Here is a 24,640-nt window from a genome sequence, read left to right on the forward strand (position 1 = left end):
TTCCACACTCCCCCTCCGCTCCGCCGACCTCTCTCTCTCGCCACAGTCCCTTGCATCAAACACACCACCACCGGAGGCAGATCCTTCTCCTACCTAGCCCCCAGGGCCTGGAACTCCCTCCCCACCCACCTCCGCAAGACCCAGGACCTCCTACACTTCAGGAAGAGCCTTAAGACCTTGCTTTTCGAACAGTGATCTCCCATCCCCCACCCCTTTTCCACCCCCCGCGCCTTGAGACCCTCACGGGTGAGTAGCGCGCTCTATAAATATCTTTGATTGATTGATTGATTGAAGGTTTCATAGTTTTCAGATTATGTTATGCTTTCCCTCACAGATCTTGGCATATCTCGTCTGCCTTAATCTCAGTGCTCCATTTCTACTGCAGTGTGTTGGGTTTTATTAACAGGAATATGAATAAACTGTCCCATATTAATCTCAAAGAGAAGGACTTGTCATTGATATGGAAAATGATCACCTGTAGGATTATGGCCATATCAGTCAAGAACCTGGGATATAGTATGGTCCTGAATGCAACTGGACTGGATAGTGTCAATTAACTCAACATACTGCAGGAAGTTAAGATGAACCACACCAGATACTGATATATGTTCATCTAGTGGTGACAATGTATACCTGACTTCTTTATATGTTTCAGGGCCTCCCTATATGGATAGAAAGGGGAATCTTAGTGGTACAACAGAGGCCATCCATACTGTTCACCTGGTGAAGCCAATAAGTGGGAGGGAAGGCATGGTTCTATGAAACTGTGATATATTATATGGCAGCTGATTTACATATTTTGGTGGAATAGATCTAAGGAGGAGCTGGCAACTAGTTGCTGCCCGAGCTATCGGGATGTTCTTTAGCTATGAGGAAGAGACACCTACCCAATTTCTACAGCAACTAGAACACCAGTATAATACTGGATATTTTGGACTTTACTGCGGCTATGAATATGTTGATATTTGTTTCCCCTCTGTTCTCAATCCATTATATAATTTTTTTTGCCTGCAAGTAAGGGCTAAGCCCAAGTTAAGTGAAACAGTGAACCCTGGGCTATTGTAGGTATGTTTTTAAGGCTCTGGAGTGAGATCGTTTGAGGACTGTAAAATACAGTGTAATCTGAGTAATATGTTTTACCATTGACAACTACAACCCTGACTGTGTCACCTGTTGATGCAACAGGTGGCATTTAGGAAACAGATATCAACTGAAGTATTTGTTTATGTGTTGTAAGGGACACGTGTTAACATTTTACAAGTTCATTGGCCTGGAAATGCGGCTTGAATATGTAATTTGAGGTCTGCTGAACTGCAGCAGTTTCTTGCTGCATGCTATGGGCTGTATTGTGTAAAGGACGTTATGTAAGGAGGAGTGCACTGTCCCTGTTTGCGCCATGGTGCACCTTTAACCATGTGTGCCGGATGCAAACAGGGACAGTGTGCTGATAATGCTAAGATAATGTCCGCCTCTAGGACAGACTCAAGTTTGTGACTGCCATAAGAGCCACATTAGTGATCTTTTAAAATGGAGGTGGTACACAGCCAGAGTTCAAAGAGGTAACAGACATCCCTTGGCATACGGCAACATTGAGTGATGCACCCAATTGCAGGGGATTTTCTGGGGTGTCCATGCAATCTCCTTTGACCCCCTTTCCAGAGGAGCCCTTAAGAAATGCACTGACTGTGGATTATGTATTACAGAAGGGGATGCACAAGGTTCTGCATCCCTTTCTGTAATATCATAGGAGTGTCATGTGAGATCAGAAAGGGGTGCACACGCCTGTTGCACCCCAGGGCACTGTTTGAAATACATCTCATTTTGTTGGATACACTCCTAATATTTGGTTCAAAAGAAGGGGCATCAACTAATGTACTGTATACCCTTTATTATTGCTTGATTCAAATACAAGCAAATGGCAAAGCCAAAGTCTAGATAAGTGCATAAATGATTTACCTAAAAGACAACTCTGAACTTTAATGGAACCTTAATGACAGTGACCTGCTATTTCTGTTTCTAGAAAGACTGAGGAAATGACTAGTACTGTTACTTGGATTTACTAACTACTAGTACTTCTTCACGGGCCTGCAATTTTTTGAATTTGTTCTGGTAACGCAAATGGCAATGCTCTCTTCAGTTCGGCAGCCATTTTCCCCAGACATGTAAGCATGAAACCCAAGTTTAGATTCATTTGGCGGTGATACAATTTTCTAGCACTAGATTGCTGAATATCAAATCCTGCACAGAAAGTTGAGTGAAGGCCAAGTTTATTACCTGCTTTATCGAAGGAATATGAGGTTGCCCAGGGAGAGTTGGTATATGGATAACATCGCTCTCTGCTACAGAATCTATAGCATTTATATCTTGTTGTGATTGTACTGTTTCCATTGTCGTTTTTCTAAAAACAAAGAAAGCCATATCAAATTAGCACTCAATTGAAAACGTTCCCTTTATAGGTAAAATATTTATATCCCCATGAAGCAACAAATTAATTTGTATCTGACCACAGACTCTCTGTAGGATTTTAAGGCATCAAGAAAGAATAACATGAACAAAGGTTTTTTGAGTTGTTTTTTTTAACTCTATTTTATTGAGTTTATAGTAGAACAACTTAAAGACAAAGATAGAAAGAAAGCAGTGCATATCAATGTGTGATACCACAATGTCTATTGCTCCCCTGGGCGAAGGATGATGACATAAAGAAGCATGGAACATATCCAATCAGACCAATAGTAGCTACCTCCACCTCCCCTTCCCATGTAACCAAGTAGTTCATATACTATGTTTATCAGCGTTACTATATACGGCAGTTGGCTGTCATAGCATAACATTCCACAGTCAACAATCATCATCAGTGCTCCAATCAGAGCTGGACTCCTGAACCTCTATGAAGCGTTCTAATAATGTGCTCCAAGTCAAGTCAGTCAAAGCCCCTTTCTCCCTATGTGTCAGTCTCATCTTTTGCTCTTCAACAACACCCCATTCCAAAACATCACGGTGTAGTGAATCTTAGTTTGTTTTAATGGGATACAGGAGTTAGCTTAGCCTGTGGCTTGCAGACTCGTGCCCCCATCACCCAGTGACTTTTAACCTACTTAGCTTGCTCTGTTTTAGAGCATTTATTTGATTAATTATTTTAATCAAATGTTGTTTTAGCTTAGGCCCATGTTTTGATTTCCTTATCAGTGCCACCGCGCTAAGGCGTCAAGATCAGGCGACAAATACAAACAAACTGGAGGTGTTCACGTTAGGTACTTTCCCTCTTTAGGCTTTTGATGGAATTGTTTATACTAATTACCGTCACAAGCACGCCTTGTTATCTATTGTTTGGGAACAAACTTTTGTCAGGGGTCCAAGCAGATCTGCATATATACTCCTCACTTTATCAGATAGTCAGAGGGATTCCGACCAAATGCCATCGCTGCTATCGATGCAGCCCGTTGCCTTGACACTTACCCAGTCTTCGTCTTCCTGCGGAGTCTGAGCTAGAGACCTCATTCCAAGGTGAGGGTTGGGGGCTCTTCTCATGGACATGACATTGGCAGATTGAGGTTTAGCATACCTACCTCTCTTCTAGGTTAGAGGTTAGGTCTACACACTAGGGTATTAGGACATATTGCACAATTCATGTTGTTTCATGATATTGCAAGATGGTTGGGGTCTTGTATTAATGACTCTCGTCTTTACTATTCTATTCCTTGCATTGTTCATTATCTTAATCATTGCAGCCCATGCAACTTATCGCAGATTGCATTTTTACTAAAATGAGCCTTGTTGAAACTTCACTGCATCTTCTTCATTGCCTGTGTGTGATTGAGACACTCCCTGAGATGTCACGCTTTTGAGTCCATGCGTAAAGGCTGCCACAAATCACATTTAACCATTTGGCGTTTTCGGTGAGGTACTGGTTGTGAGCCGGAAGGGTTGGGATGACAGTTGCTTTTTGCTGTAGGATTGGCGTAGTCGCCTACATACATAAGTACTGTCATCCTTAAACCAGCAACGACAACGGGTCCAGGTAGGAAAGGATGGGCTTTGTGCACTCATCCAGCCTATAGCCACCCTGCGCTTAGCCAGCACCAGTGCAAGCTGTGCAAATCTATATGGGACGTGCCTACTCCGTGGTCTCCATACTATACCCAGAATGCAAGTCAAGGGCTTTGTTTCGAGCCCCAGATCGGTGACCCCGTCTTTCTCCTGAACCACCACCCACCAAAATTGCTGCACCTCCATGCAGGACCACGCTAAGTTGAGAAAAGAAGCATCTGTCTTCCCACATCTAGGAGACCAAGGGCCTGATTACAACTTTGGAGGTGTTAATCCGTCCCAAAAGTGACGGTAAAGTGACGGATATACCACCAGCCGTATTACGAGTCCATTATATCCTATGGAACTCGTAATACGGCTGGTGGTATATCCGTCACATTTGGGACGGATTAACACCTTCTCCAAAGTTGTAATAAGGCCCCTAGTCTCCTTTGTCATGTCCATCTTGTTAAGTCGAGCAGGCATAATATATACACGATGAACAAAATTAAAAAGCAACAACTTAAGTCTGTGGTTACAAGAGACCATGCGTACCAGAGACCGTGCCATATTCCAGTCCACATCTTCTAGAGGGTCCTCTAGTTCTTGAACCCAGGCCCTACGCGCTGCACACTCCACCCCGGCATGATCCCCATGCAGAGACCTTTAAAACAGGGTAACCAAATGGGAATCCTCTCCACAATTTATCAACCAGTTTAACACCATTGATGCTGGGGGGGCCACCGGGAATCCACACCAGACCTCTCGAGCCACACTTTTGATCTTGGCATACTGCAAAAATGTCCAGTGCTTAATCCGAACGTATCTCGTGCTTCCTGAAAAAAGATAAACTCCCGTTAGGGTATAAAACACCAGCCACCACGCAACCACCCACTCTCCAAGCTTCCAATGACATTAAACTATCCATATCCCGAAAAGAGGATAGACTCCAAATCTTTAGCTTCCTATCAAAGGGGGCACGTCAAAGTATTTTCTTAACCGCCTGCTCTGGGAACCCTGCTGTAGTCTTAACCAAATAGGGGACAGGAGTCTCCGACCGCCCACCCGTCATTAATGCGTGCCTGACCTCCCAACATGGCAGCGAATAGTCACTTCTCCCAATTGTCCGATTGCGTCATCCACTTAGCAGCATGTTGTAAATGAGCTGCATAATAATAGAGTCTAATATTAGGGAGCGCCAAGCCTCCATCTTCCATATCCCTTTGTAACGTGGACAACGCCACCCTGCTACGGCAGCCAGCCCAAACCAAGGAAATCAACAAGCTGTTCAGGCGATTGAAAAGCTGAGCTGCCAACGGAAACAGAGAATTCTGCACAAGGTAAAGACACCGGGCAAAAACACCATCTTGGCCACAGCCGCCCTTCCCATCACAGAAAGAAATAGCTTATTCCAGAACGAGACAGAGCGCTCCAGAACTTTCACCACCAGCTCTACATTGTGCGTCACATGTGCCGTTGTCGTATGTGTGACCCATATGCCCAAATATCAAAAACATTTGTGCTCCCATCTGAGCCCCACCCCCAGCAAGTCCTCTGGCAGGGCATCGCATATTGATCGTAAATGAAACAGGAGCGTTTTTTCCTACTCACCCGAGGACCAGATACAGCCCCAAATGATTCCAACAACTATAACAACAAAGGAGCTGAAACGCGTGGCTCTCGGAGGTATATAAACACATCGTTGGCATATAGGGAGACAATATGAGTAACCTGACCCACCTGCACACCCCAGGGCTCCAATTTCTCACGCAGTCAGACCGCCAGCGGTTGCACCGCTAAAGCAAAGAGGAGCGGAGGCAGTTGGCATCTCTGTCTGGTCCCCCTACGTATCACCCAAGAGTTCGAAAGCTCTCCACTCCCCCGAACACGTGCAGTGGGAGCAGTGTACAACAAACGAACCCAAGCACAAAAATGTGGGCCAAATCCCATTCCCTGCAGAACTACCAGTAGGTAGTTTCACTCTACAGTATCAAAGGCCTTCTCTAGATCCAGTGAAATTAAAACCAATTTGTCTACCGCCCCGAAGTATCATGTAGAACGTGTGCTAAACGGTGTAAGTTGTAAGTCGTACTATGCCCGGAATAAATACACATTGATCCTTGTGTACCAAACCCCGGACCACTCCATGCAGTCGAGTAGCCAAAATTTTACACAGAATCTTGACATCCATATTGAACATAGTGAGGGGACGATATGAGGAAGGGTCATCAGGATGCCCCCAGGCTTAAGCATTAGACGGACAACGCCCTGACGCATGGTCTCAGGAAGAATGCCCTGATTCCGGACCTCCTCAAACTCCAACAACCTCTCTCTCAGAAGGAGAGAAAACATTTGGTACAACTTGATCGGGAAACCATCCCCACCAGGTGATTTAGATTTTGACAACGTCTCCAGAGCCTCACCCCCTTCCTCTATTGTTATCTCAGCCTCTAGACTTTCCATACAGTCCGGCTCCAGCTGCGGAAGTCTCATCCGCTTCAGAAACTTTCCTAAGCTAACATGCAGGACGGGAGGACCAGCCCTGGACACAACCTGCAAATGCTCCACTAATAATCGAAGGATATCTCTGCGATTTGTAACCAGTACCCCCTCCGCATTCTTAATGTGCAGGATGGGAGGAGACTCAACCTCGCACTTGAGGAGCCATGCCAGCAATTTACCCGACTTGTCTCCCTCCGTATGGAATTGCTGTCTATATGATCTAAGGGTGACCTTATATAGCGTGTCCCAGCAGCTACTGGCCTTCTTAAACAGCCGAAGCTGCTCTTGCTCAACCTATCAAGTTATCGGTGTCTGGTGTTCTAATACCTCCAGTGCACTCTCCCAGTCTGCAAGTTCCTGTTCCATTTCTTTGCGCAGCCCACATGAAGTACTGATACACACTACAGTTAATACCGCCTTTATGGCTTCCCATTCTGTGCCCCTGGAGTAGTCGTACCCCAATTCAAATCCAAGTAGTTCTTAAGGGCCACCGCCATTTCATCACGACAACCAGCAACCATCAAAAAAGACGTAGGCATACGCCAACTGCGGGACACTTTAGCATCAGATCCCCACAGCATATGCATCAGCACTGGTGCATGATCAGACAAAAACCTCACCAAATGCTTGACATCCGTTACCTGTGAACAAGTCAGTCCACCCAAGAGGAAACGGTCTACCCAACTATATGTATTGTGCGTCTTAGGATGACAGGTGTATTCCCTAGTCTCCGGATGTAGTTCTCTCCATCCATCCAAGTTCATGCATAACCTCTGTGAGGGATCTCCTCATTAATGGTTTGGTGCCCAATTTAGATAGAGAACGATCCATCTCGCCATCCAATATACAATTGTAGTCTCCAGCCCATATTAGAGGGGAGACTAACCCCTCCCCCAGCATTTCAGGCATATTGTCATAAAAGGAGTGATTGCCTATGTTAGGTGCGTAAGTGTTGAGAATGGTAAGGGGCAGTCCATCCAACGTGCCCTGTAATTGTATACATCTCCCTTCCACATCTGCTTCACTACTGTGTAAAAGGGATCCCGGGCGCCATCCATATCAACACTCCCCTTGCATAGGAGGAGAAGGACGAGGAGAACACCGACCCAGCCACTTTTTAGCCAACTTATGCGATTCCTCCTTTGTAATATGTGTACCCTGGAGACACGCTATATGTACCTTATGTCGCCTCTTGAAGGAGTGTACTCTATGACATGTAGAATAGCTCTTCACCCCCCTAACATTCCATGTCAGTATATTAATCTGTCAACCCATGTTAAGAATGCATATCCACTCCTCCCCCTAGGGCCCATCCTCAAACCCCACACCCAAAAGGTGAAGGCAAGACAAGTCCCTATCGCTCGTCCCACATTCAACAATGCACTGCTGTTAGAAACATCCAACCTCTGCGATCTTGCGCAAACTGTAAACCCCCAAACCCCTATACCCACCCCGGATGAACAATAAAACGTACACAGCAAAACATACTGTATCTCCATATATATGTATGCTGACAGGACAACAGCCCTCATTCGACACCCAAAAGTCCTACCACAACTGTGGAAGTGAACTCCTCCCGTCCCAACAACAGTATACAAAGTGCCTACCTCCCGCCCCAATAATAGTCTAGGATAAGCATTTCCCCCACCACTAACAAAGAATATAAATGCATATGTAGACCCTTTAAACCAACATCCATGACATTTCCATTGCTCCCAATCATGCGAGTCGTGATCCACAAGCCGAACACAAGACCCCCCTGAGGGACCGTACGAGCAGTATCCACCAAAGGCCAACATGTTCAAGAATCAACAGAAAGCATATCAGCTCCCCCATCTGATGAGTCAGCACGTTCAACGGCCTGCTCAGGATCCACCACCGCCATAGTGCCATCCTGTGGGATTTTAATTCTGCTGACAGAGTTATCATGACGCTGCGCAGCGACCCGCAACAGGCCATCTCCACGCCTCCTCCAGTCCGCACCGTCCACTCCAGAAGTATGAGCCAAGCCAACGCCAGATCACCCAGAAGGACCCGGGCCAACCCTGTCCCATATCTCCAGCCATCTACAGACTTCCTCAGGATGATCAAAAAACAGCGACTTGCCTCCAAAAATCACCTTCAGACGTGCCGGATACAATAAAATGTATCTGATGTACATGGCACGAAGCTTGGCCTTTACCTCCAAAAACCCCATTCGGGAGGACTGGACCTTATTCGTATAGTCCAGGTAAATGGATATTATGCAATTTTTAAAAACAGCCCTTCGGTCTCAAGGGCAGTCCGAAGGATACAGTCCATATCATTATAGTTCAGGAGGTGTGCTATGATGGCCCTTGGTGGTGCCATTGGCCGAGGATGAGCACCCAAAGCCCTGTGAGCGCACTCCACCACGAACACCCTGCACAACCCCACCGGCTGCAATACGTCTCTGATCCACTGCACCAAAACACTTTCCACCGTGGAGCCTTCCGCGCGTTTCGGGAATCCAAGGAGGCCCACGTTGTTCCGTCGGGATCTGCCCTCAGAATCCTCCAGCCTCACCTCCAACGTCCCGGCAGTGGAAGTGACCTGAGCCATCTGTAGGAAGTTGGCTCTGTATATACTATTTCAAAGTAAGAAATAGTGTGCACAGAGTCCAAGGGTTCCCCTTAGAGGTAAGATAGTGGCAAAAAGAGATAATTCTAATGCTCTATTTTGTGGTAGTGTGGTCGAGCAGTAGGCTTATCAGAGGGTAGTGTTAAGCATTTGTTGTACACACAGGCAATAAATGAGGAACACACACTCAAAGACTTACTCCAGGCCAATAGGTTTTTATATAGAAAAATATATTTTCTTAGTTTATTTTAAGAACCACAGGTTCAAGATTTACAAGTACTACTTCAAATAAAAGGTATTTCACTCAGGTATTCTAGGAACTTTGAATAATCACAATAGCATGTACAGTTTCGACAAAAATGGCAATAAGCTATTTTAAAAGTGGACGCAGTACAAAAATCAACAGTTCCTGGGGGAGGTAAGTAAATGTTAAGTTCACAGGTAAGTAAAACACTTACAGGGTTCAAAGTTGGGTCCAAGGTAGCCCATCGTTGGGGGTTCAAGGCAACCCCAAAGTTACCACACCAGCAGCTCAGGGCCGGTCAGGTGCAGAGGTCAAAGAGGTGCCCAAAACACATAGGCTTCAATGGAGAACAGGGGTGCCCCGGTTCCAGTCTGCCAGCAGGTAAGTACCCGCGTCCTCGGAGGGCAGACCAGGGGGGTTTTGTAGGGCACCGGGGGGGACACAAGCAGGCACAGAAAGTACACCATCAGTGGCACAGGGGAGGCCGGGTGTAGAGTGCAAACAGGCATCGGGTTTTGTATTGAAAGCAATGGGGAGACCCGGGGGTCTCTTCAATGATGCAGGCAGGCAAAGGGGGGGCTCCCCGGGGTAGCTACCACCTGGGCTAGGCAGAGGGTCGCCTGGGGGTTGCTCCTGCACTGGAGTTCGGTTCCTTCAGGTCCTGGGGGCTGCGGGTACAGTGTTGGTTTCAGGCGTCGGGTTCCTTGTTACAGGCAGTCGCGGTCAGGGGGAGCCTCTGGATTTCCTCTGCAGGCGTCGCTGTGGGGGCTCAGGGGGGTCAACTCTGGCTACTCACGGGCTTGCAGTCGCCAGGGAGTCCTCCCTGTAGTGTTGGTTTTCTGCAGTTCGAGCCGGGGGTGTCGGGTGCAGAGTAGAAAGTCTCATGCTTCCGGCGGGAAACGTGATGTCCTTGAAGTTGCTTCTTTGTTGCAAGAAAGTTGCAGATGGTTGAACAGAGCCATTGTTCACGGGAGTTTCTTGGTCCTTGGGTGCAGGGCAGTCCTCTGAGGCTTCAGAGGTCACTGGTCCCTGGTCCCTGTTGGATGCGTCGCTGTTGCAGTTTTCTTCGAAGTTGGGAGACAGGCCGGTAGGGCTGGGGCCAAAGCAGTTGTCGTCTCCGTCTTCTCTGCAGGGCTTCAGGTCACCAGTCCTTCTTCTTGTTTAGGTTGCAGGAATCTAGTTTCCTAGGTTCTGGGGAGCCCCTAAATACTGAATTTAGGGGTGTGCTTAGGTCTGGGAGGGCAGTAGCCAATGGCTACTGTCCTTGAGGGTGGCTACACCCTCTTTGTGCCTCCTCCCTGTGGGGAGGGGGGATACATCCCTAATTCTATATGGGGAATCCTCCATCCACAGGGGCTGTCCTGACTGGGGGGTGACTCCTCCTTGTTTTCTCATTATCTCCTCTAGCCTTGCCGCCAAAAGTGGGGGCAGTGGCCGGAGGGGAGGGTATCTCCACTAGCTGGGATGCCCTGGGGCACTGTAACAAAGGGGGTGAGCCTTTGAGGCTCACCGCCAGGTGTTACAGTTCCTGCAGGGGGAGGTGAGAAGCACATCCACCCAGTACAGGCTTTGTTCCTGGCCACAGAGTGACAAAGCCAGCAACATGTCTGGTGTGTGGCAGGCTGGCAAAAACTAGTCAGTCTACACTGGAAGTCAGTATGTTTTCAGGGGGCATCTCTAAGATGCCCTCGCGGTGTATTTTACAATAAATTGCACACTGGCATCAGTGTGCATTTATTGTGCTGAGAAGCTTGATACAAAACTTCCCAGTTTTCAGTGTAGCCATTATGGTGCTGTGGAGTTTGTGTATGACAGACTCCCAGACCATATACTCTTATGGCTACCCTGCACTTACAATGTCTATGGTTTGGCTTAGACACTGTAGGGGCATAGTGCTCATGCACTTATGCCCTCACCTGTGGTATAGTGCACCCTGCCTTAGGGCTGTAAGGCCTGCTAGAGAGGTGACTTACTTATGCCACAGGCAGTGTGAGGTTGGCATGGCACTCTGAGGGAAGTGCCTTGTCGACTTAGTCTTTTTCTCCCCACCTGCACACACAAGCTGTGAAGCAGTGTGCATGTGCTGAGTGAGGGGTCCCTGGGTGACATAAGACATGCTGCAGCCCTTAGAGACCTTCCCTGGCATCAGGGCCCTTGGTACCAGGGGTACCAGTTACAAGGGACTCACCTGAGTGCCAGGGTTGTGCCGATTGTGGAGACAAAGGTACAGTTTAGGGAAAGAACACTGGTGCTGTGGCCTGGTTAGCAGTGTCCCAGCACACTTTCAAATCATAACTTAGCATCAGCAAAGGCAAAAAGTCAGGGGGTAACCATGCCAAGGAGGCATTTCCTTACACCATCTGTTTGCACAAGGTGCCAACCTAAGTCTGCAAGTCCACAATAGACCCCTCCGTCACCTAGACCTTATCAGAGACCATGCGGAGATCAGCTCAAACAAGGTTCACCTCCACAGCCACTGTTTCTATTTTCTCTTCCAGGATAATAGGATGTCACCACCAGGACAATGCAGATCAGCTTTCCTGCCCAAATATCCACAATAAGGGCCGATGAATGCCCACGCAGCTGTGCCGTCTACTCCGACCCGGCGTTGGTCAGGTGTGCTCATTGAGCACGGGGTCGTTGGTCCCTGTCCCTCACACCTCTGCACAAATTCCAAAATCGCAAAAGACACCTCACCGTCTCAGTGCAGGCACCTGTCGAGTCCCAGATCGGCGACCCTCATCGTCTCCCACAAGAAAGCTCTGCAGTGCGGTGTGCCACACCCAGGCCACTCCTCAGCAACCCTGACTGGGCCATGCACTACCTCCACTCCTGTCCCCGCACCTCACCGTCACTGTGCAGGTCCGATCCTCATCACATGAGAGAAACATATATGAGCCTGATATGTTGCAAGGTGATCCAAAGAAGGGCCGATGTGCCACCCCTGCCTCCATCTCCTTGAAACGGTGTCGTGGGGCGAGCTGAGACCAAGCGCTAGCCCCGGCTCCTGTCATCTGCCTTGCTCACCTCAAGAGGGGGGGAAGGGCCCCAGAGGACCTCCCCCAAGAACCCCACCTGCCCGCTCCAGGACCAGGTAGCAGCCGCGTCCGCCAGGAAAGGCTGTAACAGGCGCAGGACAAGGCCGCGCCCACCCGGCCTAGGCCCAACTCCGCACTCCAGCTGACCGAGGATCCAGAAATAACCAAAAGCGGGCACAAACCCGCTACAGCCGTTGGGGCACTGCCGCTTGCAGTTTTGGGAGGTGCACAAGTGTCAGGCACCCCAGGAACCCTGAAGGAATATATTGGGATGGCGGAGCGCACTAGAGACGAGTCTCGCCGGCCATCTTGGTTGGCCACGCCCTCCCAGGTGTTTTTGTTTTAAAAAACATTTATGCCTTGTGGACCTTGCCCTCTTAAGTGAATACATGAAATGGTTATGGACAACCCTTGATTTAATTGTACAGAGTAATAGGGTTGACCTTACTAATGTTTTACTATTAACTGAAAGATTGCTGCGGTGCTGTGTCACATGCAGTGATGGTGTACAACTTGTACATTGCTTCATATAAGATTAACCTTTTTTCTTGTGCGCTGATGTGCACAGAAAGAATAATAGTCACTGAGCATGTAGAAAGGCAAACAACCTGTATCCTGGGGCCCTGCAATGATCAGTTTTGCAGCTTGTGTACATGGATCTTGAATAATGACTGACAAGGAAGCATTCATGTCGCTGGAGAGGTATAATGGGAGTAGATGCCTACATTTAAGCTGTGTGTAGGAAGTTGGCCCTGTATGCACTATTTCAAAGTAAGGAATAGTATGCACAGAGTCCAAGGGTTCCCCTTAGAGGTAAGATAGTGGCAAAAAGAGATCATTCTTATGCTATTTTGTGGTAGTGTGGTCGAGCAGTAGGCTTATCAGAGGGTAGTGTTAAGCATTTGTTGTACACACACCGGCAATAAATGAGGAACACACACTCAGAGACAATTCCAGGCCAATAGGTTTTTGTATAGAAAAATATATTTTCTTAGTTTATTTTAAGAACCACAGGTTCAAGATTTACAAGTAATGCTTTAAATGAAAGGTACTTCACTTAGAAACTTTGAATTAGCAAAACAGCATATACAGTTTTTACACAAATGACATATAGCTATTTTAAAAATAGACAGTGCAATTTTCAACAGTTCCTGGGGGAGGTAAGTGTTTGTTAGTTTTTGCAGGTTAGTAAACCACCTACGGGGTTCAAGTTTGGGTCCAAGGTAACCAACCGTTGGGGGTTCAGGGCAACCCCAAAGTTACCACACCAGCAGCTCAGGGACGGTCAGGTGCAGAGGTCAAAGTGGTGCCCAAAACGCATAGGCTTCAATGGAGAAGGGGGTGCCCCGGTTCCAGTCTGCCAGCAGGTAAGTACCCGCTTCTTCGGAGGGCAGACGAGGGGGGTTTTGTAGGGCACCGGGGGGGGGGGGGGGGGGGGGAACACAAGTCAGCACAGAAAGTACACCATCATTGGCACGGGGGCGGCCGGGTGCAGTGTGTAAACAAGCGTCGGGTTCGCAATAGGATTCAAAGGCAGACCAAGGGGTCTCTTCAGCGATGCAGGCAGGCAAGGGGGGGGCTCCTCGGGGTAGCCCCACCTGGGCAAGGGAGAGGGCCACCTGGGGGGTCGCTCCTGCACTGGAGGTCGGATCCTTCAGGCCCTGGGGGCTGCGGGTGCAGTGTCCTTACCAGGCGTCTGGTCTTTGAAGCAGGCAGTCACTGTCAGGGGGAGCCTCGGGATTCCCTCTGCAGGCGTCGCTGTGGGGGTCAACTCTGGCTACTCACGGTCTCGTAGTCACCGGGGAGTCCTCCCTGTGGTGTTTGTTCTCGACAAGTCGAGCCGGGGGCGTCGGGTGCAGAGTGCCAAGTCTCACGCTTCCGGCGGGAAACGTGTGTTGTTTCAAAGTTGCTTCTTTGTTGCAAAGTTGCAGTCTTTGTGGAACAGAGCCGCTGTCCTCAGGAGTTCTTGGTTCTTCTAGATGCAGGGTAGTCCTCTGAGGCTTCAGAGGTCGCTGGACCCTGTGGAACGCGTCGCTGGAGCAGTTTCTTTAGAAGTGGGGAGACAGGCCGGTAGAGCTGGGGCCAAAGCAGTTGGTGTCTCCGTCTTCTCTGCAGGTTTTTCAGCTCAGCAGTCCTTCTTCGTCTTAGGTTGCAGGAATCTATCTTGCTGTGTTCTGGGAGCCCCTAAATACTGAATTTAGGAGTGTGTTTAGGTCTGGGGGGTTAGTAGCCAATGGCTACTAGCCCTAAGGGTGGCTACACCCTCTTTGTGCCTCCTCCCCGAGGGGAGGGGGGCACATTCCTATCCCTATTGGGGGAATCCTCCGTCTGCAAGATGGAGGATTTCTAAAAGTCACAGTCACCTTAGCTCAGGACACCTTAGGGGCTGTCCTGACTGGCCAGTGACTCCTACTTGTTTTTCTCATTAGGAAGGGGCGGGCAACTCCACTAGCTGGAGTGCCCTGGGGTGCTGTAACAAAGGGGGTGAGCCTTTGAGGCTCACCGCCAGGTGTTACAGTTCCTGCAGGGGGAGGTGAGAAGCACCTCCACCCAGTAAAGGCTTTGTTACTAGCCACAGAGTGACAAAGGCACTCTCCCCATGTGGCCAGCAACATGTCTGGTGTGTGGCAGGCTGCTGAAACTAGTCAGCCCACACTGGTAGTCGGTTAAGGTTTCAGGGGGTACCTCTAAGGTGCCCTCTGGGGTGTATGTTACAATAAAATGTACACTGGCATCAGTGTGCATTTATTGTGCTGAGAAGTTTGATACCAAACTTCACAGTTTTCAGTGTAGCCATTATGGTGCTGTGGAGTTCGTGCATGACAGACTCCGAGACCATATACTCTTATGGCTACCCTGCACTTACAATGTCTAAGGTTTTGCTTAGACACTGTAGGGGCATAGTGCTCATGCACTTATGCCCTCACCTATGGTATAGTGCACCCTGCCTTAGGGCTGTAAGGCCTGCTAGAGGGGTGACTGACCTATACCTATAGGCAGTGTGAGGTTGGCATGGCACCCTGAGGGGAGTGCTGCTATGTCGACTTAGTCTTTTTATCCCCACTAGCACACACAAGCTGGCAAGCAGTGTGTCTGTGCTGAGTAAGGGGTCCCCAGGGTGGCATAACACATGCTGCAGCCCTTAGAGACCTTCCCTGGCATCAGGGCCCTTGGTACCAGGGGTACCAGTTACAAAGGACTTACCTGGATGCCAGGGTGCCAATTGTGGAAACAAAAGTACATGTTAGGGAAAGAACACTGGTGCTGGGGCCTGGTTAGCAGGCCTCAGCACACTTTCAAATCATAACTTGGCATCAGCAAAGGCAAAACGTCAGGGGGTAACCATGCCAAGGAGGCATTTCCTTACACTGTGTGACAGAAGGTTTGATGAAGGCTTTCAGAATAAAAGGTTAGGCTCAGTTTTTTAACATTTCCAACAATTGGTTGTGTTAATGTTTTTTTTTAAAACCTATAAGACAGATCCCAGTGTCTATCTTAGTTTTGAAGATTTATAAAATATGCATTTGTACATACTTATGACTGCTCAGAGAAATCAGGGGGGTCACAAGAAATACAATTACGCTGTGAGTGTATCAGCAAGGGTCTGAGTTAATCTCAATGCTAATAAACCATGTAAACTATGCCCATTTGAAGGTGATGACATTCCTGCCCACTTTGTCTGATCTATTAATCATTTTGCTAGATAAATTGGTTTGAGAATTAGGGCAAATATAATAAGGTGATACATTGATTTTTGCTCAGTTGAGAAACATATGACTGGTTTAGCGTTTACACTTTTCTATATAGTGGTTTATCAATTCAATGTTTCTTGTCAATTGTGCATTATACTTATGGTAGGAGAACAGACGATAAGCACATGTTGGGCCATTTTTCCATGTATGCAAAGGTGTGAAAAAGCAAAATGCTGTAGGTGCTTCACCTATGTAGATTTCCAATGCATGGTGTGTGGGCATGTACTCCTTCCCAAACAGGTTTCCTGACTTATTTTTGGCCCAGCATGGTGCTCCAGCTTCTGCACTTAGACCTTGGACTGTCCATGATAATGCTAAGGTCCAGGACATGTTTTGTGACCTGAAGCACCAAACCTGCTCCCTCTACTGGCACTGGACTATGGTCCATGTTCTGGGTTGGTGACATACAGCAGGGGTGACAGCAAAAAGATCTTTGGAGATTCTTCTTTTTTTAATTTCTTTATTTGCATTTCCAATACCTTTACGATATCTGACAAAATATTTTACAGAAATTCAGAATTATCGAAGAATGCTTATCATCAACAAGAAAACTAAATATGCAGCAATGAGTTGAGACTTTCCGCTCCCCAGGAGAATAATAACACTAAGACAAGGGGAGGGCACAGGGGACGTATTGCAATTCGTCTTTCCTCTAACGTACCCATGAGGCACTCCAGCACAAACCCTTTTTTCCCTTTTTTTAATATCCTCATCACTCCCTCTCACCCTCCTACCCTCATACCCCCCCACCTCATCCACCAGACCACTCCAAATCTCCACATCTCTTTCAGCATGTTTGTCCACCCTGACCTTTTTGAATCTACATTCTTCTGCCACCACCCAGTCCAGTAAATCCCCCGCCACTTCTCTAAACGCGGGGAAGTCTGACTGGCCCACCAAATCGCTATTCTACGTCTAGCTAGGACCAGTCCTAGTTGAGCAAAGCGGTATTCCATTTTACCTCTTTGTTTTGCAGTTGGTAGCCGTCCTAATAGGCAATGTTGCATTTTAAGTGTCGCCATTATTTTGGTCACCCTTTGCATCTCCAACTGCACAGCTTCCCAGAATCACTCTGCATTTCCATGCGATGTGTACAAAATTATCAGGTGTCATAGCGCACCTACTGCAGTTTGCATTTCATGTCACATAGACCCTAGGGGCCTCTGCGGGGTCAAGTACGCCCTATGTAAGTAATAAAACTGCATTTGCTTTAATCTGGCATTACCCTCAACCTCCTGTACTACTGCTCTAACGCAGCTCCATTCTCCCCCCCAGTGAGCTCACCATCACAACTTGCTCTCAGGGATTGCATATTTGTCAACCTATCCTCTTTAAGGGCTTCCTGCAGACTGGAAATAACGTTTTTATCAGAGGCAGGGTCTAGAATAATTTATAGTACCCTTGATTCGCAGGGTTCACCAGGGAATGTTGGCCATACATCACAAATCGTTTGGGCAGTAGCTGCATATTGCAGAAACTGTCCCGGGGCTATGCCAAACAGGGCTCTGGTCTTCTCAGCCATCAGGAGGGTGCTATTCAAATATAGGTCCACAGCCATCCGATAACCTCCTTCCTCCCAATGTGCTGAGTCCATGGATACTCGTATTATCACGAATGGACGCAGACACCAAATCGGTAGGAGTTTGGCATAAGAGGAGCGCTTCAGAACCAACTTGACTGTTGATTGCCATGCTCGGACAACCTATGTAACTATGAAGAGGGTGGTGGCAGGGAATCTGCACCCACTCATGAGTAATCTCGGCCTCTACCAGGTCAGACATCAACAACTTTTCCCAATTGGTTCCGGTTGTGCACCACAGCGCTGTGTATTGTAGTAGTCCTGCCAAATAATATAACTGAAGATCTGGTAGCCCTCAACCGTGTCTAGTTTAAGAACCTCCAGCATAACCCCGCTCTGTTTTCCTGCCCACACCAAGGATATCAGTAATTTGTCAAAAGTACAAAAGAGGGAGCGCAGTAGTACACATGATGTACAGGCATCTAGTTAATAAGACCATTTTGCTCAATGCTACTCTACCAATCCCTGTGAGAGGCAATGTTTATAATAATCAGAACAAATCAAGGCCTCAAGTCAGAGCAGGATTCTTTCCATATTCAAATCATATTGTTGCCTCATATCATGTGTGATCTGCATTCCCAGATAACAGAAATGTTGCATTTGCCACTGCAGTCCCAGTGCTGGGAGTTCTTCCTCTTCCTTACCAACTAGGGAAGCAGAGGGAAGAGCACCATCGTGTGCAGGTTGACTCTTAGCCCCAACAGCTCTCCAAAATTGGCCAGGAGTCGCATGAGAACCAAACGATCCGGGTCCATTAAGTATAGCAATTGTTAGAAATGGGGTCTCTGGTTGGCAGCCAGTTTGCACTCTGTCCAAGCAGGGACCCTCACTCTAGTCACGGTAATGGAGATACACACCTAGCTCACTCCCTTGGTAGCTTGGCACAAGCAGTCAGGCTTATCTCAGAGGCAATGTGTAAAGTATTTGTACCAACACACTCAGTAATACAGTGAAAACACTTCAAAATGGACACTACACCAGTTTAGAAAAATAACCAATATCTATCTAACTCAAACAAGACCAAAATGACAAATCCAAAATATACAAGTAAAGTTATGCATTTTTAAAATAATAGATTCTTACTCTATAGAAAACAATGGAAACATTGTTGATACACAAAGTACCTGGTTTGCATCAAAAATAAAGCCGCAAGGACGAGTGTGCGTCGGGAAAGTCAGTGATGCATTGATTCCTTACTCGCAAGTGAGGCCGTGCGTCGTTTCTTCTCCGGGCGGGTAGGCAATGCGTTGTTTTTCACTCCCTTAAGAGAGCAATGCGTTGATTTCCGGACGGGGCACCTTGGATCTGCCCAGGTTCTCCATGATGTTGATGCCCAGAGATGATGCATGTGAAATCCTTCTGCACAGGGATGGAAAACCTTGCTCCGAGGGGATTGCGTTGTTTTCAGCAGCCGCAATCTGGTGTTGCTTTATTTCTCCAGCTGCGATGCAGGTGCTGCATCAATGTCAGCCACGGGGAGGGAGGCGCGTTGTTTTTCACAGCCGCATTGTGTCAAAAGTTTCCCCACGCGGCTTCCTGTATGTGGATTTCATTCCTTGTTCTACCAGCTTCTCCTTTCAAGGGCCCAAGGACTGGATAGGGCACCACTTGGCAGGGCAAGAGTCTCAGCATTGAGTCCAGGTGCTGGCAGAGGAAGTCTTTGATGGCCCTGGGACTTCAAAACAAGAGGCAAGCTCAGTCTAAGCCCTTGGAGACACTTCACAAGCAGGAATATACTACAAAGTCCAGTCATTGTCCCCTTTCACAGGCAGAAGCAGCAACTGCAGGATAGCCAAAGCACAGTCACAGGCAGGGTCAGCACTTGTCCTTCAGCTCTTCTCCTTGGCAGAGGTTCCTCCTGGTTCCAGAAGTAATCTAAAAATCTGGGGTTTGGGTCCACAACTTATACCCCTTTCTGCCTTTGAAGTTGGCAAACTTCAAAGGAAAGTCTCTGTTGTTCACAAGATCCTGCCTTGCCCAGGCATGGCTCCAGACTAACACCAGGGGGTTGGAGACAGCATTGTGTGAGGGCAGGTACAATTCTTTCAGGTATAAGTGACCACTCCTCCCTCCACTCTAGCCCAGATGGCCCACCAGGATATGCAGGCTACACCCCAGGTCCCTTTGTGTCACTGTCTAGAGGGGATTAACAAACAGTCCAACTGTCAGTCTGACCCAAACAGGGAATACACAAGCAGGCAGAGTCACAAAATGGTTTAAGCAAGAAAATGCCCACTTTCTAAAAGTGGCATTTTCAATTAGACAATTTAAAAACCCACTTTACCAAAAGATTTATTTTTAAATTGTGAGTTCAGGGACCGCAAACTCCACATTTCTATCGGCTCTCAAAGGGAAACTGCACTTTAAGGATATTTAAAGGCGGCCCCCATGTTAACCTATGTAAGGAAATGCCTCCTTGGCATGGTTAGCACCTGACATTTTGCCTTTTCTGATGCTACGTGTAAAGAAATGGCTCCCTGTTGCAGTTACCCCCCACTTTTTGCCTGATACTGATGCTGACTTGACTGAGAAGTGTGCTGGGACCCTGCTAACCAGGCCCCAGCACCAGTGTTCTTTCACCTAAAATGTACCATTGTTTCCACAATTGGCACAACCCTGGCACCTAGGTAAGTCCCTTGTAACTGGTACCCCTGGTACCAAGGGCCCTGATGCCAGGGAAGGTCTCTAAGGGCTGCAGCATGTCTTATGCCACCCTAGGGACCCCTCGCTCAGCACAGACACACTGCTTGCCAGCTTGTGTGTGCTGGTGGGGAGAAAATGACTAAGTCGACATGGCACTCCCCTCAGGGTGCCATGCCAACCTCACACTGCCTGTGGCATAGGTAAGTCACCCCTCTAGCAGGCCTTACAGCCCTAAGGCAGGGTGCACTATACCACAGGTGAGGGCATAGGTGCATGAGCACTATGCCCCTACAGTGTCTAAGCAAAACCTTAGACATTGTAAGTGCAGGGTAGCCATAAGAGTATATGGTCTGGGAGTCTGTCAAAAACAAACTCCACAGCTCCATAATGGCTACACTGAATACTGGGAAGTTTGGTACCAAACTTCTCAGAATAATAAACCCACACTGATGGCAGTGTTGGATTTATTAAAAAATGCACACAGAGGGCATCTTAGAGATGCCCCCTGTATTTTACCCAATTGTTCAGTGCAGGACTGACTGGTCTGTGCCAGCCTGCTGCTGAGAGACGAGTTTCTGACCCCATGTGGTGAGGGCCTTTGTGCTCTCTGAGGACAGAAACAAAAGCCTGCTCTGGGTGGAGGTGCTTCACACCTCCACCCTGCAGGAACTGTAACACCTAGCAGTGAGCCTCAAAGGCTCAGGCTTCGTGTTACAATGCCCCAGGGCACTCCAGCTAGTGGAGATGCCCGCCCCCTGGACACAGCCCCCACTTTTGGCGGCAAGTCCAGAAGAGATAATGAGAAAAACAAGGAGGAGTCACTGGCCAGTCAGGACAGCCCCTAAGGTGTCCTGAGCTGAGGTGACTCTGACTTTTAGAAATCTTCCATCTTGCAGATGGAGGATTCCCCCAATAGGGATAGGAATGTGACCCCCTCCCCTTGGGAGGAGGCACAAAGAGGGTGTACCCACCCTCAGGGCTAGTAGCCATCAGCTACTAACCCCCCAGACCTAAACACGCCCTTAAATTTAGTATTTAAGGGCCCCCCAGAACCTAGGAACTCAGATTCCTGCAACCAAAGAAGAAGAGGACTGCTTAGCTGAAAAACCCTGCAGAGAAGACGGAGACACCAACTGCTTTGGCCCCAGCTCTACCGGCCTGTCTCCCCACTTCTAAAGACACTGCTCCAGCGACGCTCTCCCCAGGGACCAGCAACCTCTGAATCCTCAGAGGACTGCCCTGCTCTAGAAGGACCAAGAAACTCCCGAGGACAGCGGCTCTGTTCACCCAAGACTGCAACTTTGTTTCCAAAGGAGCAACTTTGAAACAACTGCGTTTCCCGCCGGAAGCGTGAGACTTGCTACTCTGCACCCGACGCCCCCGGCTCGACTTGTGGAGAATCAACACTTCAGGGAGGACTCCCCGGCGACTGCGAGACCGTGAGTAGCCAGAGTTGCCCCCCCTGAGCCCCCACAGCGACGCCTGCAGAGGGAATCCCGAGGCTCCCCCTGACCGTGACTGCCTGCTCCTCAGATCCCGACGCCTGGTAAAGACTCTGCACCTGCAGCCCCCAGGACCTGAAGGATCCGAACTCCAGTGCAGGAGTGACCCCCAGGAGGCCCTCTCCCTTGCCCAGGTGGTGGCTACCCCGAGGAGCCCCCCCCTTGCCTGCCTGCATCGCTGAAGAGACCCCTTGGTCTCCCATTGAAACCTATTGAAAACCTGACGCGTGTTTGCACACTGCACCCGGCCGCCCCCGTGCTGCTGAGGGTGTACTTTCTGTGCTAACTTGTGTCCCCCCGGTGCCCTACAAAACCCCCCTGGTCTGCCCTCCGAAGACACGGGTACTTACCGCCGGAAGAACCCAGAGAGTCCGCCTCCCCCCGTTCCGGTCAGCGGCCACCGAAGTCATCTGCGGAGTTCCACAAGGGTCATCGCTCAGCCCCACCCTCTTCAACGTCTATATGAGCCCCCTCGCAACCATCGCACGTCAACACAACCTCAAGATCATCACCTACGCCGACGACACCCAGCTGATCCTCTCCCTCACCAGCGACCCGGACGCCGCCAGAGCCAGCCTACACGAAGGGATGAAAGACGTCGCCGAATGGATGAAGAACAGCCGCCTGAAACTGAACTCAGACAAGACGGAGGTCCTCATCCTGGGATCATCATCATCCGCCTGGGACGACTCCTGGTGGCCCCCCGCCCTGGGAGCCACCCCCAAGCCAACGGACCACGCTCGCAACCTAGGCTTCATCCTGGACTCCTCCCTCTCGATGACCAGACAAGTCAACGCCGTCTCATCTTCATGCTTCAACACCCTGCGCATGCTTCGAAAGATCTTCCGGTGGATCCCCACCGAGACCAGGAAGACGGTCACCCAGGCCCTCGTCACCAGTCGGCTGGACTACGGGAACGCCCTCTACGCCGGCACCGCCGCCAAACTCCAGAAGAAACTCCAACGGATCCAGAACGCCTCAGCACGACTCATCCTGGACATCCACCGACACAGCCACATCTCCGAACACCTGAGAGACCTGCACTGGCTCCCCGTCAACAAAAGAATCACGTTCAGACTCCTCACCCACGCACACAAGGCCCTCCACGACCTGGGCCCCAAGTTCCTCAACAGCCGCCTGACCTTCCACAAGCCCACCCGCCAGCTCCGCTCCGCCAGCCTCGCTCTCCCCACCGTCCCCCGCATCCGCAGAGCCACCGCCGGAGGAAGATCCTTCTCCTACCTGGCAGCCAAGACATGGAACTCCCTCCCCATCCACCTCCGGACAACGCAAGACCATCTCGCCTTCAGGAAGCAACTCAAGACCTGGCTGTTCGAGCAGTAGCGTTCCCCCCCCCCCCAGCGCCTTGAGACCCTCTGGGTGAGCAGTGCGCTATACAAATGCCTTTGATTGATTGATTACCTGCTGGCAGACTGGAACCGGGGCACCCCCTTCTCCATTGAAGCCTATGTGTTTTGGGGACCACTTTGAACTCTGCACCTGACCGGTCCTGAGCTGCTGGTGTGGTAACATTGGGGTTGCTCTAAACCCCCAACGGTGGGCTACCTTGGACCCAAACTTGAACCCCGTAGGTGGTTTACTTACCTACAAAAACTAACAAATACTTACCTCCCCCAGGAACTGTTGAAAATTGCACTGTGTCTAGTTTTAAAATAGCTATATGTGATTTATTTGAAAAGTATATATGCTATTGTGATTATTCAAAGTTCCTAAAGTACTTACCTGCAATACCTTTCATTTGAAGTATTACATGTAAAATTTGAACCTGTGGTTCTTAAAATAAACTAAGAAAATATATTTTTCTATACAAAAACCTATTGGCCTGGAATTGTCTTTGAGTGTGTGTTCCTCATTTATTGCTGGTGTATGTACAACAAATGCTTAACACTACTCCTTTGATAAGCCTACTGCTCGACCACACTACCACAAAATAGAGCATTAGAATTATCTCTTTTTGCCACTCTCTTACCTCTAAAGGGAACCCTTGGACTCTGTGCATACTATTCCTTACTTTGAAATAGTGCATACAGAGCCAACTTCCTACATTGGTGGATCAGCGGTGGGGTACAAGACTGTGCATTTGCTGGACTACTCAGCCAATACCTGATCACACAACAAAGTCCAAAAATTGTCATTAGAAATTGATTTTTGCAATTTGAACTATTTTTCTAAATTCTTAAAAGTCCTGCTAGGGCCTTGTGTTAGTCCCTGTTAGCATTTCTTTTAGAGTTTAAAAGTTTTGTAAAAGTTTGAATTAAGTTCTAGAGATAGTTTTAGATTCTTAAAAAGTATTCCAACTTTTAGAAACATAGGGGGTTATTCCAACTTTGGAGGAGGTGGTAATCCGTCCCAAATGTGACGGATTTACCACCAGCCGTATTACGAGTTCCATAGGATATAATGGACTCGTAATACGGCTGGTGGTATATCCGTCACTTTACCGTCACTTTTGGGACGGATTACCACTTCCCCCAAAGTTGGAATAACCCCCATAATGTCTACTGCAGAAGAGACAGTGGTGGAGCTCAACCTCACACCTTACCTGCGTCTTAGGATGTCAGAGTTAAGGACTCTCTGCAGAATCAATCAAATAAAAACTGGATCAAACTCTACCAAAGAACAGCTCCAAGAGCTCTTGGCAGAGTTTGCTAAAAACAACCCCTCTGATGATGCCCTCACAGAGGGGGAAGCTAGTGATGTAGAGGAGAATTTCCCCCCTCCAGTCCTAGTTAGGG

General features: G+C 48.6%; 1 protein-coding gene across 1 annotated transcript in view; it reads right to left on the minus strand.

The window, feature by feature from the left end:
- Window positions 1-24,640, minus strand: part of CREM (cAMP responsive element modulator) — an 823,729-nt gene that overhangs the window by 558,509 nt on the left and 240,580 nt on the right. Inside the window, exon 3 of the mRNA XM_069211219.1 lies at window positions 2,275-2,398. Within this exon, the coding sequence (XP_069067320.1) occupies window positions 2,275-2,388 (114 nt within the window). The 5' untranslated portion in view covers window positions 2,389-2,398. The remainder of the gene's footprint in view (window positions 1-2,274; window positions 2,399-24,640) is intronic.

Source organism: Pleurodeles waltl, chromosome 10 (genome assembly GCF_031143425.1).
Source record: "Pleurodeles waltl isolate 20211129_DDA chromosome 10, aPleWal1.hap1.20221129, whole genome shotgun sequence".
Taxonomy (NCBI): domain Eukaryota; kingdom Metazoa; phylum Chordata; class Amphibia; order Caudata; family Salamandridae; genus Pleurodeles; species Pleurodeles waltl.